Here is a 23,347-nt window from a genome sequence, read left to right on the forward strand (position 1 = left end):
TTCACAATCCCTCCTTCGATTGATAGTACGATCACACTGTATGCATCTACATACAAAATATTCTCTGTTTTGAGGTCTTTACCTTGTAGGTTGGCCTGATGGTCAGCCCTTCTCTTCTAGCCTTGCAAGTTTAAAGCAATTCTTACATCCCTTTGACAATCTCATCTAAGATGTATTTGTCACTCTTTGGAACTACAATAACAAGATTTATGGAACTTTCACAAATGCTTGAGACTTGCATAGTGTTGAATATCATCTTGTCTTTGTGTCGTTGCCATTTAGCTAGTAGGGATACTACATCTTTAGCCTCATTCCACTCGATCTTTAGGCCTTGTTCACCATCTTTGTCCTCAAGTAGTAGCTCCAGCTTTTCTTGAATCTCTTTTCGTGCACCCTACAAAGGGAGGTTCGTCTTCTCTAAATTTAGGGTAGCTTTTTTTGTCCTTGAAAATTGAGCATAATGCCCTTCAAATTCCCTTAGACGTTTGGTAGGTTAAAGTCCCTCTTCTAGCCTAACCACCCACTCTAAAAATTTTCTCTTTTTCACCATTTCAAAGTCCCCATGATATACTCTTTCTTCAAGGATAATTTAAATGCTTCCCAACTTCCCCCATGTTCATTCCTAATTACCCTTACATGCTCTATGATCTTAGGAACCACAACTAACTCAAAACTTTGTACCATGTCGCTTTAGGTACTCGATGCAATTACATCTCCTTTCTATACCCACACAGATACTTCATTAAATCTTCACCATCAAATCGGTCCATTTTGTTCACCACTGATTGAAGGGCTTTAGTTGAAGAAATTTTCCTTCTTTCAACAGGTTGATGTTGCCTGGACACAACAAGGTTTGAAATATTTCCATTGAGGGCAGATCAAACCACATCCCCTGTTGCTCCACAGCTTGAAGCTTTTCGTTGAGACCTTTCATGAAGATTTTGAACCTTCACCCTAGCATACTTCATGTTAGGTTCACCAAAAACTATGTCGAGAAGTTCGTTGTGCGACGATGAAAGCACACAGCCTCTGACTGTGAGAGTTCGTGTTGTGAGAATGTTGAAAATCATTGATAATTTGAAGAAAAAGAAATACTCAAAAAGAAAAAAAAATCCATAACTCTTGTGTGTGTGGTGTTCTGATGCAGCCTCAACCCCCAATTGCATAGATACAATGCTCATTTGCCTTGTAAAAGACACTGATTTTCCACTTCAATTCTTCACCGAGGCCATTTCAATGAAGCTTTACACTTAATTGGAAAATCCCACATGCTTATTTGATGAGAGAAAAAACTAATTGGTGGCTTTAGAGGCACAAACACGAGTACAAATAGACAGGTTTGCACTAAGTCATTGCCTTGATCACCAATATACGATGCATTAGATGGTCAAAAGTGAAAGTTTTTTTGGCTCTATAAGCTCCTCCCACCTTGAGCAATGATAGAACCATCATTGATGTGGCATTTTGAGAGAATTTATATTATTTTAGGCCATTTTTTAACATTTTATGACCATTTTAGCTTTTAAAAAGGACCTTTTAAGATCGTAAAAAGTCCAAATGACCTGCAAAAATCCCTAAACTTGTGGGAATTTTACTTGGGCTTAAATGCTGAAGTTCACTTTCCACATGCAAAGCACTTTGGATACATCTATTACAGCTACGCATGAAACTTGCTATTTTTGAACGAAATCATTCACATTGGACTTTCTAGGTAAGACGAGCGTGCCACTTCAAAACACTCGACATTTGTACATTCCTAAACCAATTTAAGCATGTTTTAAGAAGAGAACACGAAACAATACCACATCCAAGGTTATGGCATCGTGGTACGGTATGTACACGACAACAACCGTTGTAACCGGTTCTGCATATATCACACTATGTACATTGTAGCACTTGACTCCGCATGTCAAAAAGCATAGAATGTGAGGTGGATAATTTATTTTAACATTATGAGGGTGCCATGATAAGACAACACTACTAATGACTCCACATATTAATGAGATTCAATAAACTTTCCCACCTTCAAGATTTATTGGGAAGAGACTATGTCACTTTTGGAGATGGCCATGCTACCCTTACTAATTTCATGGCTTAATATTCAACTATTTTTGGCCTACAATAGACCCTAGTAAAACCTAACACATGTGACGTGGCAAGCTGATGATGGCAAAACTTAGCTTCCTTTTTATGTAGGAGAGGCATTAACTAGGACGATAGTTAATATTTTTTTTAGTCATTCTCTTTCGCATCCTCTTGTGTAGGCCAATGTAACTTTGCACCTTGTTATCACTCCCTCTCTTCAAACTAGAGAAAGAATTTTGCATTTTGAACCTCAAATGTGAATTTCATCTTCACAACAAAATCTATGAGTGAGATCTTGATGCTAGGATCCATTAATAGCTTAAGAAATTCCATATAGATGACACTCTTAAGTCTTCACACGTATAATATTAAAGAGGTCATACACAGAGTTTGATCTTATATCCATCGCTCACAACCAAGTGCTTAACTATATTTTGTCACAATGGTGATTCTTTTACTATTAATTTGTCAAAATGGTGATTCTAAAAGTGAGTAGCACAAGTCGTTGAGAGATTTTCAAGTACGTAAATAGATCCATCAAAAAAAAAATTGTTGTTACATTGTCTATTTCTCTTAAGGAAATCCTCACAATGGATAAAATTACCCATTATGGTCTTCAATTATGCAACATGCTCTGGTTGCAATGTTTGATGCTAAGGAAATATTATATGAAGACAACTAGCCACCATGGTCTTAAATGATGTAGTGTGCTTTAGTTACAAAGAGCGTACAAATTGTTATGCAAGGTCATGACATGTTGGATCCAAGGTCTATTCATGATAATTTAGATTCTAGCAATTCTATTATCAAAGTTTCTACCCACTACGAAGCAAGGTTGTTGAGTTTGTAAATATGTGGAGACTCATGCCCTAATTGAGCTCTTTATTAAAGATTTCATCACACATTCGCTCAAAAAAAGCAACAAAATAGACCTAAGGAAATGTGCTTGCTTTTTCTAAGCAAGGCCCATAGGGTAGATTTGCTTCCCTTTAGAATTGATAAGAATCCAAAATTATGCACCAAGAGGAGAATAAGATGAATGTATTCCTTGTAGAGATTGAAGAGATTTAAGAATAAATGTATTCCTTATAGAGATTAAAGAATCAATGTATTCATTATCCATAAAATGAATATATTCCTTGTAGAGATTAAAGATCTCAAGGAGCAGTTGATTATTGTTCATAATATTATTCCTCTTAGTTTTCATGTTCAGAAGGTTCTCCAAGGCTTTTGCATCCACTTGGCTACTTGCAATAGAGTGTGAAACACCTGATGCAGTTTAAGCTTAATGTTCTCATCTCCATGCTATTGTAAGAAGGTTAATTCAATAAAAATAGGGCTAAACAATGGACTATTGACCAAACTAAAGTGGATGCTCAAAGGAGTGTAATGTTGCAACCTCCAATGTTATAAGTCTCAGAAGTCTAATTGCAAAGGCAAGAAAAGGCTAAAATGCAATTAATGTAAGGTTAACAACAATCACACCATTAAGCAATTTTTCAAGTCGCTAAATTCCTTAGAGTCTCAACTTGCCTCCAATTTGTTAGCACTAGTATTCTTCAGATTTAAAGAAGCCTTAAAGAAGGTGTCTAGATTGATCATAACATTTAATCTTGCAAGGAGTCTCCATAATGCATTTTATAGGCATAACCAACTTAAAGGCATGCATCTTTGCAAGAGTGGCAAGAATGCTACATTGGATGATTATTTGCCACCCCTAAGGAGTCACACCATAACATGAATCACCATCATACATACAAAATATGTTTACCAATGCAAGCATACCACTTCTTGTTGTGCAACTATAAGCTTTTGAAAGACTTGTCACCAATGCAACCAAATTCTATCCAAAGCTATGTTTTTTCAACTCATTAAAAAAATGGTAATTTTATTTACCCCCTCAAATTCTCACAAAGGAGGTGAAGAAAATTTATGGTTATATTTGGCTAGAGAGATAAAACCACCCTAACAATTGGAAGCTAATCCTTGGTTGTAGACACATGTTAGCATATGGACCAGACACACAATCTTCCTTACTAAGCAAACACTTATTCAAGCTTTATCAAAAAATTTAATGAGCATCATGTAGAAAGTCTTCTCTTCAGCTTGACATCAACAATCTAACAATTGGCCTAACATAGCTTGAGACACACCCCTATATGGATGCATTAAGGAATGCAATATTCTACTTAATCATCTCAATGCACAGTTATGCACTTAGTATGATGCAAGACCAAGATGACTCATCTTGAGAAGCTTTTGACTACGAGTTATGAGCGCATCGTCTCTATAAAAATGTGTCATTAGGCCTTCCCAAGTCCCAAATCATTGCCAAAAAGACGGCAAACTTGCTCACCTTAGTTTTAACGACGAAAGACCCAAATTCAAACATGTAAACTTGGGTTAAATTCCCAAGCTCCAATAATGTGCCATGCTTGGCAAGTAATCATGTTCTTCACAACTCAAAGGAATAAGAATCAAAGATGGTTAACTTTTAGTCTTCATTTGCAAAGAAAAACATTGCAAGAGCTTAGGTCAACTTAAATCAACTATACACCAAAGAATGTATCTGGTTTTGACATGGAAACCTTCCTTTGAGCAACGGTGTAGACTATCATTTTAGATTTTAAAAAAGTCAAAAATAAAACTCATTCCATATATCATAACTTGGAATTCTTGCTACTCCAATTCCCAATATAGCTACTTAGGCAACAACAACTTTTTTCTTACTCTTACCTATTTTAGGCCCTTACCTCAATGGGCAAGAAGGCCATTAGACTCAGGTGTTAAAAATATTGCAATTCAATGTTGGGAGATGCTATTAGACTCAAGCACAACACTACTATTACTTCCAAGAAAAGGTGCAAGCCTCAACATGACATTTATTCGGAACTAACAAGATCTATAGTTATGTTATATTTCAATGACATTATTTACAAGGAATTTAAGATATCAATAGCTTCCACACCATTGAAGTTGCTCCTAGGTCTTGAAATAAAACCTCACATTTCATGCTTTATCCTTCAACCTACAGGCTACCATTCTTGCAGCATCGTGTGGATTTTGGACTTCCATGGAAACAAAACAGAAAATAATCTTCTTCCCTCAAGGTACTTTCAACTAAGTTTGCCAAATGCTTCATCAACATTCCACACAACTATAAATCCTAGAGCTACATAAACAATGGTTGGTTTGGAATTTCAAAGCTGAATAAACGTCATGCAAAGATATGGCACCCTTTGAACAATTACAAAGAGCAAGACATCCACCATGCAACACATCTTCCTAGAAGGCGGGGATCATGCAATATTGTGAACAATCAAAACGTCTTTGTTGGCTTTCTAAAACAAGCCTTAGAGAAGAGAGTTAGGCATACATGTGAAATTTTATTATTTCCTATGCTGAATGGACCTACCTTTTTATGCCAAGCATTGAAATCTGCTTTTGGTTTTGGTTTGCAATGGGTCCTTTATTTAAGAGCCTTATATGCTTTTTATCATTCTAGAATTGTTTTGATGGAAGGTTCCTCTTCTCCACAAGGTTCTCAACTAAATTTACATTGAGTTAATCAACACCTAAGTATGTAAAGCACATAGAACCTTAGTTAAAAGGATGATTGGCTAACAATCTGAGGATAGCTCACCCTTCTATATCTAAAGCTAGGCACTTTTGCTGCACTAGATTAGCATCACTCCTACAGCAGATCTTTCCATTCAATCATGTCAATAAAAACGGGCAACAAACATTGCAGACATGATTGTTCAGGGCACAAAATTGCACCACATAGCAGAAATGAGTCTTTTAAAAAGCACAACAATAGAGCAGCAAGCCGGCACAGGTGAAAAAAGCCGAATATATGTCCCCAAACCAAACAAAATGGAGTAAGAAGACTGCCCCAGATCACATCATCAGAGCATGAGAAAGCACACTCATGCAAATACTTAAAGACTCCCCACAAAAAGTTAAAAACCCTCTTTACCATCTGATCCTGACAACTAGAGACACAGCTATGCCGCAATCGCCAATGAGCTGTGGGGTCGCAGTCGTTCCTTGATCTTCAAAGTTAACCTTTCCTCCATATTCTTTGCAAAAACAACATAAAAGCCTCTCAGCAATCCTGGTCTGAATTGCCGAAAAGCCTTGGAATGGACAGGAGAAAGAACTTTTGAGATACTTTCAAGAGACATACCAAAGCATCTGTCTGAACACCAACGGAAACAACCTTCCTCGAACCGGCAGAACTACACTCAAATTCATCACTATGTACACCTTCAACTGAAAGGCTCAAAATATCCTCAACCGAAACTGCTCCCTTCACTGAGCAAACTCACAATAAGAAGTAAGAGTTGAATGTACATTGTAGCTCCTCTCCAGTTCAATATTTTAAAGTTTTGAGATCACCTCCTCCATGTAAGGAGCCACAGTTAACTAGAGAGAATAAGTCTCTGCATGGTCTCTGACCAGGTGGATTTTGGGCAAGAGCACGAAGAGAGACTGCCGTTCTGAGCAGATTCCTACAAACAAAGCAGGTGAAATCTCTCTTTGGGCATATGTGGTTTGATGTGTTTGCTTAGTATTAACTGCAAATCCTTGGGCTCACCAGTGTTTAATGATATCTTTCTTTGAGACACTTACATCAAAAATTTCTGCCTCTGCATAGTTGTCAATTTATCAAGAGAACATGGAAGCTCTGTTGGCTTTACATGATTCACCTCCAAGTCCAGTGGACAGTGAGAAGCAGCTTGTTCCTGGGTGCCACTAACGTTCTCCACCTCAATGTCATCCAAGCAAGCATACAGAAACCTCATGGCTTCTTCTGCACCACTGACTGATTCAACTGCCCTTGTCTGTTCTTGAATGTAGCTTTTGATCTGTTCTAGCTCCTGCTCGTCCTACCAGTTAAACATTTCCAAATATCAAAGCCCATCTTCACCTTTTATATATATATACCTAGATGAGTCCAGGATAAGCCCAAATTCACCCTTAAAGGAAAGTGCAAGGTATGAATACCTTCATACCTTCTGTCTTTGTCTATCTTCCTCCTTGTGCTCACCCTCCAGCATTTTCCTTTGCTGATCATCAGGCTTCTCATCATGAAGTCCTTCTGTTGCAGGTTAAATCGGGAAAGAAAGTATTGGTTACTTTGTCATTGAAGGCAAAAGGTTTAAGGTACATACTTCAGACACACCTTCTTTAGTTTCAAATATCCTATTTATTGAAGAAAAGAGAGAACTCTGAAAATGTTCAAAACATCAGTTGCCTTGGCCATAAGCCAGCATGCTATTCCAATTTATAATCTTATGAATTGCAATGGCATGTGTATATGTACTCAACAGCCAATAGGAGAGAAACTTTCTTTACAGATATGACTTCAGAATGAAACCTCTGTGTGTTGAGAGTGAACAAAACGGGGGGTGTGACCTACCCTCGGTGAGGGTAAGGTTTTTGAGAATGAAAATAAGGCCAGCTTCTTTTGTTCCTGCTGCCAATTAGGAGGCATTTGATTAATGTCTGATTAGTGTCGAGTGTGTGCTGCTGAAATGTCCATTAGGTGGACAGAGCCATTGCTCATGGTCTGCATGGGAGACCTGCTTGACGGCGGCAGATGTGACTTTGGCGTGAGGAGGGCAAGAGTGAGCCTTGACGCCCGCAACCCTAAGTCCTCGCACCCTCTCTCTTGTCTCTGCCTGCCTCCCCCAGGCATGAGGGGCAGCCCTGTGGGGAGCACCGCTGCAGACAAGAGAGAAATGAATGAAATGAAATGAAATGAAATGATATATTAACGTCTTCAAAAGGCCAAAATGACCTATGAGACCATCAGATACAAAGTGGTGAATCTAATACAATGTCTGAAGTACAAGTACAAAAAGTACTGAAAGTAAAAATGAAAACTGAAATGAAGTGTGAAATGTGAAATGTGAAAATGTAGAATAGGCCCTCAATGACAATCTGGGTGTCGTGCTAGAATGCCTCTGATCCTCTGCTGGAGTCTCCGTCGATGTAGTGTGCTCCTGTGTCTCGGTCGTGGTCATCTCGATCTCCCGAGCTCAATCGCCCTGTCAATGAGGGTGCCTCTGGTATGAATGCGGGTACAACCCTGTGCTGGTGGTTGGTCTCTTGGCTCCCTCGATCCAAAGAAATCTGTGATCTGTCTCTGCGACTGTCGTACTCCATGTCTCCCCAACAGACTGTCTCTATGTCGGTGTAGCTCAAGTAGATATAAGCCAAGGCATCTCTGGTCCTGATACCTCATGACTCTATCTAGGGGTCCAAAACCCTCCCTGAATAAGCAATGGAAGCGCCCTCGTATCTCATAATACACAGTGCAGTGGCATATGTAGTGTAGCTCTGTCTCTGGCTCTCTGCCGCATAGTTGACATATCCTAGACTCTGGTGGTATCCCTCTGAATCTACCCATCTCAATCCCCAGCTGGTGTGAGGATGTGCGAATCTGACCAACAGCACATCGCAGACCATGAGATAAATGAGTGTCCATGTAGTTCGGATGAGTCACAAACCCATCTCCTGAAAGTTGGAGAAGGTGCTCTTTGTAGAAAGCCATCTTCGTGCCCAACTCCTGTATCGGCTCTACCCATGTCCTCCTGGTGTCCAACTGTATAAGATCCTGACGAATGAGTCTAGTGATCTCCGTCCGTGTGACTGGCAGGGAGGGTGCATCCAAGGAATACTAAAAGGGAGGCAATCTATCCATGCCGAGACCATGCCTCTGAAACCATGAGGTCATCTGTGCATACCAACATGATGCATCTCCCTGCATCGCTAACTGTCTAGAGGACTCAAGAGCCAGTCTAGTATATCTACCTCTATGTGTATCCCATAGACTGTGCATAAAGGACACTGATCTGGTAAGAGCCTCAATCTCTATAGGAGGGGCAGCTACCTCCGCTCGAATAATCGCATGTGGTACAAAGGCCTTGGCTCTAATCATCCGGGATATCATAAATACCAAGGGTCTCTCCATGTTCCTCCAACTGTCATGATTCACAGATGGTCCCCAAACTTGGACCCCATAAAGCATAGCTGAAGCAACCAAAGTATCAAAGAGCCATAGTTTTGTTCGTGGTTCTTGAAACGGAACCTGCGAACACATCCTCTCTAGCCCTCCTAATGCCGCATAGGCTTTGGATAGTCTAGTCTCTGCTGCTCTCCTCAGGGTAAACCTCGGTCCCATGAATACCACCCCCAGATATGTATATTCATCTGTGTACTCCACAGTGTCCTGGTCATATACGAGTATAGTGCCGATCTCTTGACCCACTGTGGTGTGGTGTTAAACACCATAACCTTGGTTTTACCAAGGTTCACAGACAGTCCACTATCCTCTGCAAAGTTGTGCAATGCATCCAAATGTCTTTGCATGCCCTCAGGCGACTCTGACATTAACACAATATCATCAGCATATAATAATAAAGGGATCCATGTCCCTGCCAGCTGAGCGCCTCTGTCACCCTCTCTGTCAATGTAGTCAGAGACCTCATCTACATACATACCAAAAAGTGTAGGGGACATAGGACACCCCTGTTTCACTCCAATAGTGGAATGAACAATGTCAGAAATCCCCTCAGGAGTGCGCACCTGGCCAGTCATTGAGCCGTATAAAGCCATGATCCCCCATATGATCTCTATGGGTACTCCCAACTTCAGTAGCCTGTGCATCAATCTAGCCCTCGACACTGTGTCAAATGCCTTGCGGAAGTCCATAAAGCAACAATACATCCATCTCCCATGTGCCCGACCCTCCTCAATAATGGCTCTGAGTGTAAGAATATGGTCCAAAGTGGAGAAACCCCTCCTGAATCCAGCCTGCCTTGCTGCTCGTATGCCCTCATTTTCTGCCCATTTACTCAGTTGCTGTTCAAGAATGGATGCATACAGCCGTGCCAATGTGTGCCCTATCATAATAGTACGGTAGTTCCCTGGTACCGTGGGGTCCCCTGCCTTGAAAAGAGGTACAATAGCAGATAATCTCCAGGACTCGGGTAGTCCCTCACACATGACACGGTTAAACAACCGCGCAAGAACCTCTGACAGTAAATCTCTAGCATGTATCAAGTGCTCTGCCACCAAACCATCATGATCATATGCTCTCCTAGTCCTCATCCTGTCAATGGCGTTCTTCACCATCTCAGTGGTAAAGAAGGTACTAGTGGCTGGACATGGCTCTAGAGGGTCTGGTAATGGTGGTTGCCCAGGTACTGTATATAATGATGCTGCATATTGACACCAAATCTCGGGAGAGGTAATCACTGGAGGAGGTGAGTGCTCATGGAAGAGACGCCAGGCCTCACCTGAATCTCGGCTCAAAAAGAGCTGATACAAATCACGTTCCATCTGGGCTAAAAAGGCCCGCTTCTTCCTTCGCACTAAACGCCGAAGGGCAATCCGAGATTGTCTATATGTAATGACTCCAAGTATAAGCTCGCTCTGAATCTGAACTCTCATCTCTCTGCACTCCTCATCGTACCAACTATTCTGAGGCATGTTCCCAGAACGTCTTCTCTCATCTGGTTGAGTGTGTGGGTATGCCTCTGCTGCTGCCCCATGCAAGATCTCCGTCAATAAAGTGGTGATCTCCTCCATTGTATATACAGGCTCGGCTGCCCCCATCCGTCTGTAAATCTCTTCCACATAAACTGAATCCGTCTCTGGTGTAAAAGTATACCGTGTGTGTGCAATCCTCTGTGGTGTCTGAGAGACACTATACTGGAAAGAGACTGAAAAAGTCAGGAGAGCATGGTCCACTGCTACTCCAACAGGCAAGGGCCCACACTGAGATCTTGAATATGAGAGATGAAGCTCGGTGAAGTCATGACATAAGTCCACTGTACTTGGCCCATGTCTGTGTGGAAAGCATGTGAATCCCCCAGACGAAGGAAAAATCTCTAGACCATTAAGTATAGCCAGACCATGCGTAGTTGTCATCTCCATGAGATATCTCCCATACTCTGTGTGCTCTTTATACTGTGAGTGTCTGTCAAGTCCCATCTCCGATATATTCATCTCTCTAAGCATCTCCTCCGAGGTATCATAAAATACCGTTTGGGAGTTGGCCGTCCTGGCATTAAAGTCTCCCAAGAGAATGATATCTCCATCTCTAGAGAACTCCCATATGTCATCATCAAGTATAGAGAAAGGGGATTGCCCTCTAGGTGAGGTATAGACTGATGTGCTAGGGGGAAAGTAACATATAGCAATGTATAAGAATTTGCATGTCTCAGCTCTCAGTCTCACCCACATGTATCTCGCCTGGTCATCTCTCCGGACAATCTGTAATAGCGGCTGCAACTCTTCCTTGAATAAGACTGCTACCCCTCCTGAACCTCGACTTCCATGCTGGGATCTAGCGTCTGGCCGACAAGCTATCTCCCATAAATAGCCAGTCACACTTGGCATCAACTGTGCAGATTTTTGATCTGTCTCCGAGTAAAAGACAATGTCTCTATCTTTGAAGCTATCTTCAAAGGCACCCACATCCAGCCTATATGATCCATTACAATTCCATGCCGCCATCCGGAGTGTGGTCCCATATGTCTCGCACCTTCATGCTGTGCGTTTTTCCAAAACCACTACTTTCCCTCCTCTGTAAAAGGCAATTTTTCCCTTCTCCCTTGCTGCCTTGATCTCTGGCATCAACTCTTGCATATGTGCTATTTGTGTTGAAGTAAGGTCATCCCCCATAAATATTCCAGTTTTCTTAAGTGCTGGTCTCTTCTTCAGGAATTCCTTTCTTGTTTCCAAACTCGGGAAACGCAAAATAAGTGCTTTCTCTTTGACGTTTCCCTTCTCATCCACTCCCTTCTTTCCTACTCTCCAAGCACCTGTGTGCATAGGTTTCGGGATGCCCATGCGCTGCAAGAGTTTCTTCACTTCGTCTTCTACATTTTCTGTGTCTTTGATACCAGTAATACGCACATGGAGGGCTCTAGTCCTCCTCTTCTGTTCCTCCTCAATGGTCAAATTGATGATGGTAGAAGTTTGTGCGGCTTCTGGCATCCGGGCCTTCCCTTTCTTTGCACCTTCGATCCATTTTTCTGCTTCATCAACTTTCTCCTGTGTTTTAACAAGGCGTTCCGCCCATGAGGAAGCCTCTTTCGAGTTTTGTTCTTCTCCTTCGCGCAGAGTTTTCACCTGCTCCTTAATATCTTCAAGCTCCTTTAACATCGAGGGCTGATTTCCCCCTTCCGTTTTGGGCATAATTTTGCAAGCTGCAAGTTCCCCTTTAAGCTCTGCAATCACTGCATCTTTTTCTTTCATGCATTTTTCCATATTGGTTTTCCAAGATTCAAAGCTTGTAATTGCCTCATCCAACTTTTTCTGCATAATACATTCCATTACATTCACTTCTGCACGCAATAGAGCCTGCATCTCCCCTTTCACAGATAAATATATCTCATCATGCCTACCAAGCATCGCTTTATCTAATTCTTTCCTCATATCTGCATATATAGAATTCTTATAACTATCTGCGTTTGCGTACATCTCTTTCCTGATGTCATCTCTCATAAAGCTGAGCTCAGATTTAATCATCACTTGAACCCTTTCCATCATTAAATCATCTTGGACTCTGACGGTTTTCCCTGCTCGCAGTGAGCTTGGCGAGAGTATACTATCTCTGTTCCTCCGCTTGAAAGTCGCTTTCATTTTTTGTGGGGTGGTGAAGCCACTTGCATCACCATCCTTGATTGGTTGGTCCATCAGCGGAGGTCTCGCCTCTGCCCTGGTTCGCCTCGCCCTAGTCACCAAGTACTCGCCCTCGTCCTGGCTGACTCCTCGCCCCTAGCCCTGGCAGGCTGGTCTCGTCCCGCCCTCCTGACACAGGACCAACAGCTTGCCCAAGCCTAGCAGCTCGTCCTTGATCAGGTTCAGCGGACCCTCGTCCAGCAGAGAGAGAGCTCGCCCCCTCGTCCCTCGTCCAGCAGGTTGGCAACGCGACTGCTCGCCCTCGCCTCAGTCAGCTCGCCTTCACCCGCGATCCTCGCCCTCGCCCTCGCCCTCGCCCTCGCCCTCGCCCTGAGCCAGCTCGTCCCTCGACCAGTAAGAGAGTGAAAGAAAGAAAGAAAGAAAGATCTTTTTATGTTGTGAGGCATTTTTTGGATGAGCATGAAGCCAATAGACCATGCCAAAAAGCTTGCTAACTAGCCTCATGTATATATGTGTACACAATGCTTTGACTCTTGGGAGTGACCATGTAAAAATTCATGTACAAAGGCCGGGCCTCGTTAGTGGATTTTTGGGTTGTTTGAGTCCCCAAAAGATGGTTTTCAATAAGTATTTTCAGCCGTGCTTTATAGCTTGTGAATCGGACTTGTGCATCATGAATTATGTGCGTCCGAAGTGGGTGGTCTCGACTTAGAAAGTGGTTGCAAATGCATGCGACAAAAGACAATTGGGCCAACTTGATGATTTAAATTAGAAATGCTGAGATTTCAAATTTCTAGAAGTAGCTGTAGTAATGGGCTCCGAGTCGTCCTTTACGGCGTAGCATTTGGTGGCCGGAGCGGTGCACTATGCTCCTGGGAAGTTGGTCCTGAGAGGAAATTGAGCTGAGAATTTTATGTGGGGAGAGGAAGGAGTTGGAAAAGTGTGGAGGAGGGTGCCATGTGGCAATCTCTTTATCCCACATAGGGGAGAGTGGGCTCAAAGGAAGGGACATATAGGGCAAGTTGGGAACCCATTTGCATTTGGGTTGTATCACTTGAGACGAGCTTGGGAGGAGCTTCGCTATGGAGGCTCGTGGACTCTTGGGGGAGAAGGGGGTGCATTTTCGGCTTCACACCAGCCTAACAAGGCGCTTGGTCTCTTTTTTGGTCCCCTGGACACAAGCCCCACCCCTTCCCTTGGGCCAAAAGGCACCGACTACCCATTCCATACCAAAATGAAGCCCAAAAATGAACCAATTAAATGGAGCCTTCATAGAGAGCCTTGCCGACTGAGGAGGGAGAAAAGACCACTTGGATAAACGAGAAAAAAGCCCCCATTTTTATAGTTGCAACACCTACAAACTTTCCAGAGAGCTCATTTTTTAGCAGAAGAGAGTACATCTTCGAATGGCTATATCTCTCTCATCTCTTATCTGTTTTTAGCATATAATTGCTCTACGGACATCTACTCAAGACGAGCTATGTTAACCCTCACGGCTCACGGACACCCTATCACCTACGATGGACGTTGTAACCTACGGCGGACATTGTATTATTTATTTGGTAGAGTCAAGTACCGGGCTTGTCGGTCCAATAGGAAAAGAGTAAGAGTGATCGCTGATAAGAGGCGCACTCTAACTCGAACATTCAAGGGATTAGTTGGCTAAGCATGAGCGCCCAAGTGTGAATGGGGAGAGCTCATATAAAAGTCAACTAAACCTAAAATTCACTCATTCTCTCATTTGTGCAATGCAAGAAGAGTGCTCTTGCTTCATCTCCTTGTGTACTAGTGTGTGTGTGTGTGTGTGTACTTGAGAGAGAGAGTGTGTGTGTGTGATCGAGCATTGCGGCGGCACGACGGCGGTGAAGCGGTTGAGCGCGACGTAGCGGCGTCTCCTTCTTCTTCGCGACGAGGAATCCTCCACGGCAGTAGCATAGAGCGGTGAGTGACACACCATTGCCCTCTTTTGAGCTTACTAGTTAAGCTAGTTGTGTGCTTGCAGTCGTCTGTGGCTCGCACACAGTGTTAGGCAAGTCCCTTGCTTCGACAGTGCGACAAGGAGCGCACATTTTTGGCGCCGCTGCCGGGGAATCGCCCTGCACTAAGCCCAAGAGGCACTTTGTGCTTCTTCTATGAGTTGTTTGTAGTAGGAAAGAAGAGGAAGAGGAAGAGGAATAAGTTATTTTTCTGCAAGTTGTTAATTTCTGTATTGTCTGCAAGTTCTGTGATTTTTGCATAATCTTGTGTTTTCTGTTTGCACACAGTCTTTGCACAATTAGTAGTCGTTAGCTTGTTCGCAGTGAATGAGTAAGTAGGTAGACAGTTAGCAATTTCTGTTTGCACACAGTCTGTACACAGTTTTCTGTTAAGGTTTGCCTGCACACAGTCCTTGCACAGTAAGGTAGTGAGAGAGGAAGTAGGTGGACAGTTAGCTCACTGTCAGTAAGCAGTTAGCAGAGTGGTTAACAGATTAGTTAGTAGATTAGTTAGTGGTTAGCAGCACTGTTAGTAAGTAGATAAGGTAGTGAGCTGAGAGCTGTTGACAGAGAGGTTAGGTAGGTGTTGACAGTGTGTGTGGCCAAGAAAGGGTCACCTAAAACGCGCGCGGTCGACGCTACACTAAAATTTTGATCGGGATCGGGATCATTTTCCCAAGCCCAAGCCCAAGCCCAGGCCTCAGTCCTCAGTCTTATGATATATACTAGACTCACTCTTATATATATACCCCACCCCCTCAAGAAGGAATGAGAGCATGTGGGGCAAGTCCTCCACTCTCCTCCCTTCTCTTCCCACTTACACCCTTAGACTTTCTAATTTGGGCCTAGTTCCCTACTAGAAATTGACGGTTTTAGGGATTCCGAGGGCATAAAGTGACCAAACGGAAGGCTGTAAAGCACGGCACGTCCCTCTGATCGAAACGCTCATTTTGAACTATTATACGTTCTATTCTATAGCTAGGTCAGAAAAAAAGGACCAAAAAATCAAAAAAAAAAAGACTTGGGTTGCAAAACACCCAAAAATACTAGGTGAGCAGCCTTCACGGGCACTCACTGACACTTCTAGGGGATCCAAGTCATATAAACCTACGCTCTAGACGAGTGTTAGAGCACGAGCATATTGGTAGTGCCTCCATTTACGTGGAACCCATTATTCCTCCACCCTAGGTTCTGGACCTTCGGCCGGGACTCAAGGTAGCGCGACCCAAGATCCTCATATCGCGTCTAGTGATTCTTCCTCTGACTACGAAGTCATGGAGAGGTATCCTACACCAAACCCTGATAGTTCAAGTCAAGACATGCATGCCCTGGGCCCACGGCCCGGGTCCAGTGTGTTTAGCCGCTTAAAAGAGATCCTTAGTAGAGCTACTCGCTCCGAACATGCGGTTAATGAAATAAATGAAGGGAGTGGGGAAGTAAATTCGTCATTCATGCCTAAAATAGACCCTATGCTTCTTGAGAGTGTGCATGTGAATGTTCCATCCACTGCACCTCCTGATCCTTTAGGACTATCTCCCTCTGAGGTTTTACTACCCGATGGTAGGAGTCTTGCCGAAGTACAAGAGATCGAACGCTATATGCAAGCAACAAGGGAGAGGGAAATTGAGAACCTACGAAGGCTAGAACAAAGTCGAGCCCTGAAAGCAAAGGCTCCTATGACAACAATCATGCCAGTCGAGCAACCGAGTGCTCCCAAGGTAGCAGTCACGGAGGGGCAAGCGATGAGGAGCAATAATGCTTCCACTTCGAGGGAAACCTCCAGCACGCCAGGCCTAGATGGGATATTCCTAAACGAAAATTGGGAGTATGACCTACAAGCAGAAGCTTTAACTAATCGGTACACAAGACACACCTATCATGTGGGTTGGTTAGATGTTCTACAATCCACATCGGGTGCTACTAGCATAGATGAGCAACAACAGAAAGTCTGTGATGTCCTCCATAGGATTGTCGAGTTAGAAAGACAGAACACAGGGATCAACATGCCTTCAACAAGCCTAATGAGATTCTTGGATACGGGAAAGGCCAACCAACCAACCCTATCACAAATGGAGACTCCCTCAGTGAGCCCCATTGATCCTCAATATGTTGTTTAGCCAGGAGCCTCAGTACAATCGGAGCCCACAAGTGGCAGCTTTACCTTCCCAGATCTAGCTCATCTTTCTCTTAATGACACTACGGCTACCATGCATATCCCAGTGGTGAGCATGACAAGAAGTACACCATGGAGTTCATTTGTTAATACTGCGCCGATGCCTAGTAGCACAGTGCCCCCAACTATACCTACATATATGTATCAATCATGTGCACATGTCGTACCTCAGTCTCATGTAGCTATTACACCTCCGATTATTCCAAGAGCTTACAATGCACAATGGCATTATCCAAGCTCTTACACAAGTGGAGCCATGCCATTTAATAATAACATGCCATATCAGGCACCCCCTATGCCTAGGGCCACGCCTGTAAACTTTGGACCACCGTCTGGTACACCACCATACGAAATATGGGACCCAAGAGCCGCGCGTATGCCAAGGCCAAGGCCAACTCCCATCTCACATGTGGTTCCAAGAGCACATACACCCATTATACCTGCTCAAATAAGAGATTTGGCAGCATTTACTCAAACTATCTGTCGCTCTATTGCGGAAAACATGCGTAGTGCACCTTATAGAGAGCCTAGGAGCAAGGCAGTTCAAGTAGCTAAGCTCACACAGAAATTCAGTGGAGACGGAGATGCTAGAAAGCATATGGAAGTCTTTGAACATGTGTGCGATTCCTTGGAAGAGCACAATGAGCTACATAAGTGTAAGGCTTTGAGTTTGACCCTAAGCGGAAAGGCTAGAGATTGGTATAGAACCTTAAGAGTAGAAGAGAAAACGATCTACTCTACTCTTAGGAGATTGTTCTTGAAAGAGCACATACGAGAGGGAGTACTTTGGGGTGTAGCCTCTCAGCTCCAGAAAGCCCAACGAGAAGAAGGTGAATCCGTGAGAGACTTCATTAGTCGCCTAAAGAATTTGAATTCTCGATGCAATCCAAACGAGCGATTCAACAACAACCAATTGCTCGATAGATTCATTAGGGGACTACGACATGAAAGTATCTATAATGGCCTAGTCATTAGAGGTATCACTACTTGGGAAGCAGTCACCATGAATGCAATCCAATTGGAGGATAATTTAATGATTGCAGGAGAAAGAGTGTCTGCCGAGCCGAAGTCTAGTAGCTCGCAAGCGTCAGGGCATGATCCAATGAAGATAAAGCCAATCGTGAAAGAGCAAACGATATCTGAGATGACTTTGGCAGATCTCACCAAGGCCATCCAAGAAAGCCTTAGGGGTAATCGTGCTCCACAAAACACTCATATGTATCCAAGAAGGGAGCAACAATGGTGCTCAATTTGCTTGGGCCCACATACTACGAGTGAATGCCCTACTTTCAGAGTAAAGTTTAACGGGACTTATAACGCGTGTGGTAGGTATGGCCATCAAGCGAAGGATTGCCTAATGCTTAAACGCATCATGGAAAATAGACCGCCTATAGCTTGGGCAGACTCACCTCGAGTTCCTGCATTGATGCCTACCTCACCCATGGAGCAACAGTTGCCATTACAGCACATGGTCCCTAGAACCCAAAATGTGGTCCAAACCACACCGTTGCCACCTCCAGTGCTAGGACCGCAACCCCCTCATCCAAGAGTTACACCTATGAACCAAATAGGTTGCGAGTCATCTAGTACTTATGTAGATTGCGAAGAGGACATAGACTCTAGTATCACCTATGGAGTCGACATGCTTGAGGAGTGTCCCATGTACTATATGGAAGACCATTGGGGACAAGTAAAACCTGTATATCAAGTAGCTGCTCTTGCGGCAAGAGGCCAAAATATCAACTACACTGCTAAGAGACCACCTCTTCAGTGCTATGAATGTGGTGGACCACATCAAGTAGCTGAGTGCCCCAGTAGAATGCAAAAGAATGTTGCACTAATGCAAACAAGTCAAGGGAGTGCATTGGCAATGCCAATACTCACTTGTAATCGTTGTGCCATAGATCATTTGATCGCACAGTGTCCTAACAATCCAAACGCACCGAAAATCACACCATTGAACTTAATAGAGATTGTTGATGGGACACCACCAACTATAAACATAGTATCAGTAAACGCACTCACACGATCAATGCTCCAAAAACAAAATTATATTCTTGAGGAAAGAGACACGGCCTCAATTGCCCAATCTCAGAAAAAGAAGAAAACACGAAGAAAGAGATCGCAAAAAGCAGCGTAGTCATACCCCAGCTCAAAGACCAACATAGGGACTGGTGATGACCCCGTATATATGAACGACGCTGAAGAAGATTCTGATTCAGGTGAAACCATGGAGACCAAAACGACCACTAACATAGAAACCAACAAGGAAGATCTTCATGAGCCACAATGGCCAGGATCCAAAAAGAAGATAGGAACTTACCCAAACCCTACAGAGGAGATTGAGCGAGTCAAGCAATTAAGGAGTTTGGTAGAAGATACCCAAAGGGATCTAGAACCAGCACCTAGGAAGATCCAAATTATAGACACCGTGTTCCCTACGCAACAACAACCTCACCAAGTCCATACACCCTTGGACATACCTAGTGTCATCCAAGAAGAAAGTGACTTAAAGTCATGGAAAAGTGGACGTACTCACTTCTTGATGGAAAGAATGTTTACAGAGGGACTACCTGATCCTATCGAAGAAATGGAGATCCCATCTTCCCCACGTCAAGGGACTCAAGGCCAAAAGGTGCCGTTAAACATTGCGAAATTGATGGATTTCATGTCTTCAGAAGTTAGAACCACCATCATGTCCAAACTATATAAAGACCCTGAGCTAGTCTCAGCTCTTTGAGCCTTCCTCAATGGAGAACTAAAGTTTGGGCTACCACAATTTGCACAGATGGATGGAGCTGCGGAGATGCCAATAGAGGAGGAACACATAGATCCACAACCGAACCTAGATGAGAACCTTGTTATAGAAATACCTGTTAACAAGTTGGGGCAATACTTTGAAGGTGATGAATCTAATGCTACTCTACCAATCACTACTAAAGGATTAACTGTAAAGGGGGTCCTTCACGGTGGTGCGGGAGTCAGCATGGTGACAAAGAGTTGTTGGGAGTCTATGGGGAGACCTCACCTTGAAGCCACAAGCGTAGTGGTAAAAATGGCTAATGGATCTATTGTTACGCCTATTGGAATGCTAAAGGATCTCATGATCAAGGTCTTGGGACACAAGGTAAGGCAGACTTTCATTGTTATGGATTTTTCCAAGCACACTATGGCATCTGAGATGATCTTAGGACGTCCTTTCATGAGGGAAGCAAAAATGGTGCATGACTGGTCTAAAAACCATGTCTACTTGCAGTTCCAAGATTCTGTCATTCGAGTGGATCTTGTGACGGGTCGAGCACATCCTCTAGAAAACAGGTTTATAATTGATCATAGATCTGACACCACAGTTCACTCGGCCCCATTGCAATATTGTTACACGTGTAAAGCGGACACTGATGTTGGGGAAGATTCCCCTTATATGGATGTACTACCTTGGATAACTGAGTCAGACAATGTGGATTGGGTCCACCTAGCAGCAACCATAGACACTTGGGGGAATAGGGGGACGACCTGGGTAACACCTGAGGGGAATGAAATGTCCGTACCCTTAAATATGCTACAAGCAATGCATATAGCTTCTGACAAGACTCATCCTAATATAACGAAGAAAACATACAAGTGGGTCTCTAAAGCTTCTCTAGCGACCATAGCTAATGCTAAAAAACAAAAGCCTGGTAAAAAACGTCCCACTCGCTCCAAGAAAAGTAAGAAAACGTGGCGTTGGGTTCCTAAACGACTATTGGAAGCCCAAGGCTACTATCAAGGAAATGATCAAATTTGGGTGCCAAAACGTAGATTGTGTTCTTATTTGTCACCTGACCCATGTGAGCCCAATCCCATAGCTCCAAAACAAATCAGCGATCGTGGAAAGAAAAAAATCATAGAATGCTACACACCCGCTCCAGAGCTAGTTTGGGTACCAAAGAAAGAACGATTTGTTCCACCTAGCTCACGAAGGGGGGAGTCGCATGAAGCTTCTAGCTCCTCATGTAATGCATCCATTGAGGTAAAAGCTTCTCCAAAGTCTCCACCTACAATAATGGACCTCCATGAAGCTACAAAGGAATCCACACTTCCCAGTGTTCAAGAATCACCTGATGAACCACTTCAAGTTCGATCCTGGGAGAGTACCTTACCACCCTTGCAACTCGATGAGGCACCTAAGGTAATAGAAAACTACTGGCAAAAATCCTCACCTATTATCGACTGGAACAATTGGTTTCAAAAGGTGACGAGTACATTTCAAACGATATGATCTACCCAAGGAAGGGGGGAGTGTTTGTTGACATCCATCATTCACTTGCTTCCCTCTCAACCTTCCTCCCTGACCTCTCAATCTCCCAATCTTAGGGAATGTACATATAAAGCCTTATACTCACACAAAAAAATAAAAAAATAAAGAGCAAGAGCAATAAGCAAATAAGTATGCACAATAAAAGTCAAAACATTTGACCTAGACCTACACATTCACATCCGGTACATTGAAACAGAAACCTATGTCATAAAATACCTTTGATCCCCATCACTCGAGTGATGGAGGGTAGGTAGAATTAGTACGATAGGAGTGTTTCTGTTTTAGAGTTGAGTGATTAGCAAAGTTTCTTTTTCCCACTGATGTGCCTCCTAGAGGTATTCTTTGTGTTTCTTTGTGTGTACAGGAACGTGTTGTTGTTGTTAGAATTTGGACCTTCATGGGATCTTTCTCTCATTCACACTTCAAATCAAGCGCGACCATCAACACAAACAGGTGTTTCTTGTCCATAAGCATTGCCCCTTATCTTTTTTGCATCCATGTTTGTCTGCTTTGATTGTGATTGGTAGCATAATATCCAGCACATTTGCTTAGTAACAAACATTTAATTCAATGTAATTTTTTGTCATAATCGCTTGTTTAGGTTTAAAAATCAAGCAATCCGACTAAGCTAGTTTGACCAAGTTAGGTGTTAGAGATCTCCTCTTAATACCATTGGGAATACCTTTCTAATAATCAATGGTTACTTAGGTTCTTAATACGATTTAGGCAGCATTGTGTGAAATGTACTAGGGCTTTCTAGTGGGCTTGACCCTATTGACCTTTAGCTTAAGTATTATAAAGGGAGTTTACTTGTGTGATGAGCCTGGGGAGGTGTATCAGTGTTATATGACCCTCCACTGTTACAAAATTAAAATGTTGAAAACGAACAAACAAAAACAACTCAAAGTGCTACAATGTAAAATCTTAAGCTGGAAGAGAAATCTCAGCTTGATTGGGTACTTCACTCACATGTATCGCCTATGGTACTAGAGCCCTACAGGTTCCCAGTGTGGACGCTTTTCCTTGAAAAGCAAAAAACCCAAGGCAGACAAAATAAGCACACACATCAAAATGAAATCACTGTGAAAAGACTTTGGGGGGTCAAAGGAAAGGTAATCAGTCAGGCGAGATGATTTCATGAGAAATTCCTTTTATCGTAGCTTAACTATAGGTCTTCTAGGTATAGCCTCTAGTCAGCCCTCGAACATGAAATACTTGGCTCTCGCGATTAAACAACTTAATTGACCAGAGAAAATTAAGAAGCTTACCTATGGTATTAATAGTCGATCTCTAGTGCCTTTCGACCGTTAAATTAGCGACCCCAGATTTGTTTAATTTTTTACCTTTACGTCTATTTATGCATTTGATTATATTGCAATTGAATGTTTATTGCTGACAAATTGTTTAAAATTCTATTACCAATCAATTTGTTTGCCTAAAACTGCATATGCTTTTTAATCGCTTATGAGAATGCAATTACTGTGCCAATGTTGTTTGATTTTGCAGTGATTGAAGAAGGCTAAGGACATTCATCTCAAATGCTCTTCCACCTTGACGAACGAGCTTCAACTCAATAGCTTCCGAGGACGGAATCTACATCAGGAAGGGGGGCATGTTAACCCTCACGGCTCACGGACACCCTATCACCTACGATGGACGTTGTAACCTACGGCGGACATTGTATTATTTATTTGGTAGAGTCAGGTACCGTGCTTGTCGGTCCAATAGGAAAAGAGTAAGAGTGATCGCTGATGAGAGACGCACTCTAACTCGAACATTCAAGGGATTAGTTGACTAAGCATGGGCGCCCAAGTGTGAATGGGAAGAGCTCATATAAAAGTCAACTAAACCTAAAATTCACTCATTCTCTCATTTATGCAATGCAAGAAGAGTGCTCTTGCTCCATCTCCTTCTCCATCTCCTTGTGTACTAGTGTGTGTGTGTGTGTACTTGAGAGAGAGAGTGTGTGTGTGTGATCGAGCATTGCGGCGGCACGACGGCGGTGCGGTTGAGCGCGACGTAGCGACGTCTCCTTCTTCTTCGCGACGAGGAATCCTCCACGGCAGTAGCATAGAGCGGTAAGTGACACACCATTGCCCTCTTTTGAGCTTACTAGTTAAGCTAGTTGTGTGCTTGCAGCCATCTGTGGCTCGC

At 43.0% G+C, this 23,347-nt stretch overlaps 1 protein-coding gene and 1 long non-coding RNA gene across 2 annotated transcripts in view; one reads left to right on the forward strand and one right to left on the reverse strand.

Moving 5' to 3' along the window:
- Positions 1–5,932: 5,932 nt before the first annotated feature.
- Positions 5,933–23,347, reverse strand: part of LOC147450081 (uncharacterized) — a 53,564-nt gene continuing 36,149 nt past the window's right edge. Inside the window, exons 6-10 of the mRNA XM_086519412.1 lie at positions 7,104–7,189; positions 6,721–6,968; positions 6,487–6,599; positions 6,275–6,402; positions 5,933–6,167 (exon numbers count right to left, since the gene is read on the reverse strand). Coding sequence (XP_086375538.1) covers positions 6,093–6,167; positions 6,275–6,402; positions 6,487–6,599; positions 6,721–6,968; positions 7,104–7,189 — 650 coding nt within the window. The 3' untranslated portion in view covers positions 5,933–6,092. The remainder of the gene's footprint in view (positions 6,168–6,274; positions 6,403–6,486; positions 6,600–6,720; positions 6,969–7,103; positions 7,190–23,347) is intronic.
- LOC147450082 (uncharacterized) lies at positions 6,343–23,087 on the forward strand. The gene is made up of 4 exons (XR_015189093.1): positions 6,343–6,424; positions 6,550–7,085; positions 7,199–7,254; positions 21,558–23,087. It is a non-coding gene; the product is annotated as an uncharacterized LOC147450082 (long non-coding RNA).

This window comes from Adiantum capillus-veneris, chromosome 9, assembly GCF_014529385.1.
Source record: "Adiantum capillus-veneris isolate H3 chromosome 9, ASM1452938v2, whole genome shotgun sequence".
Taxonomy (NCBI): Eukaryota; Viridiplantae; Streptophyta; class Polypodiopsida; order Polypodiales; family Pteridaceae; genus Adiantum; species Adiantum capillus-veneris.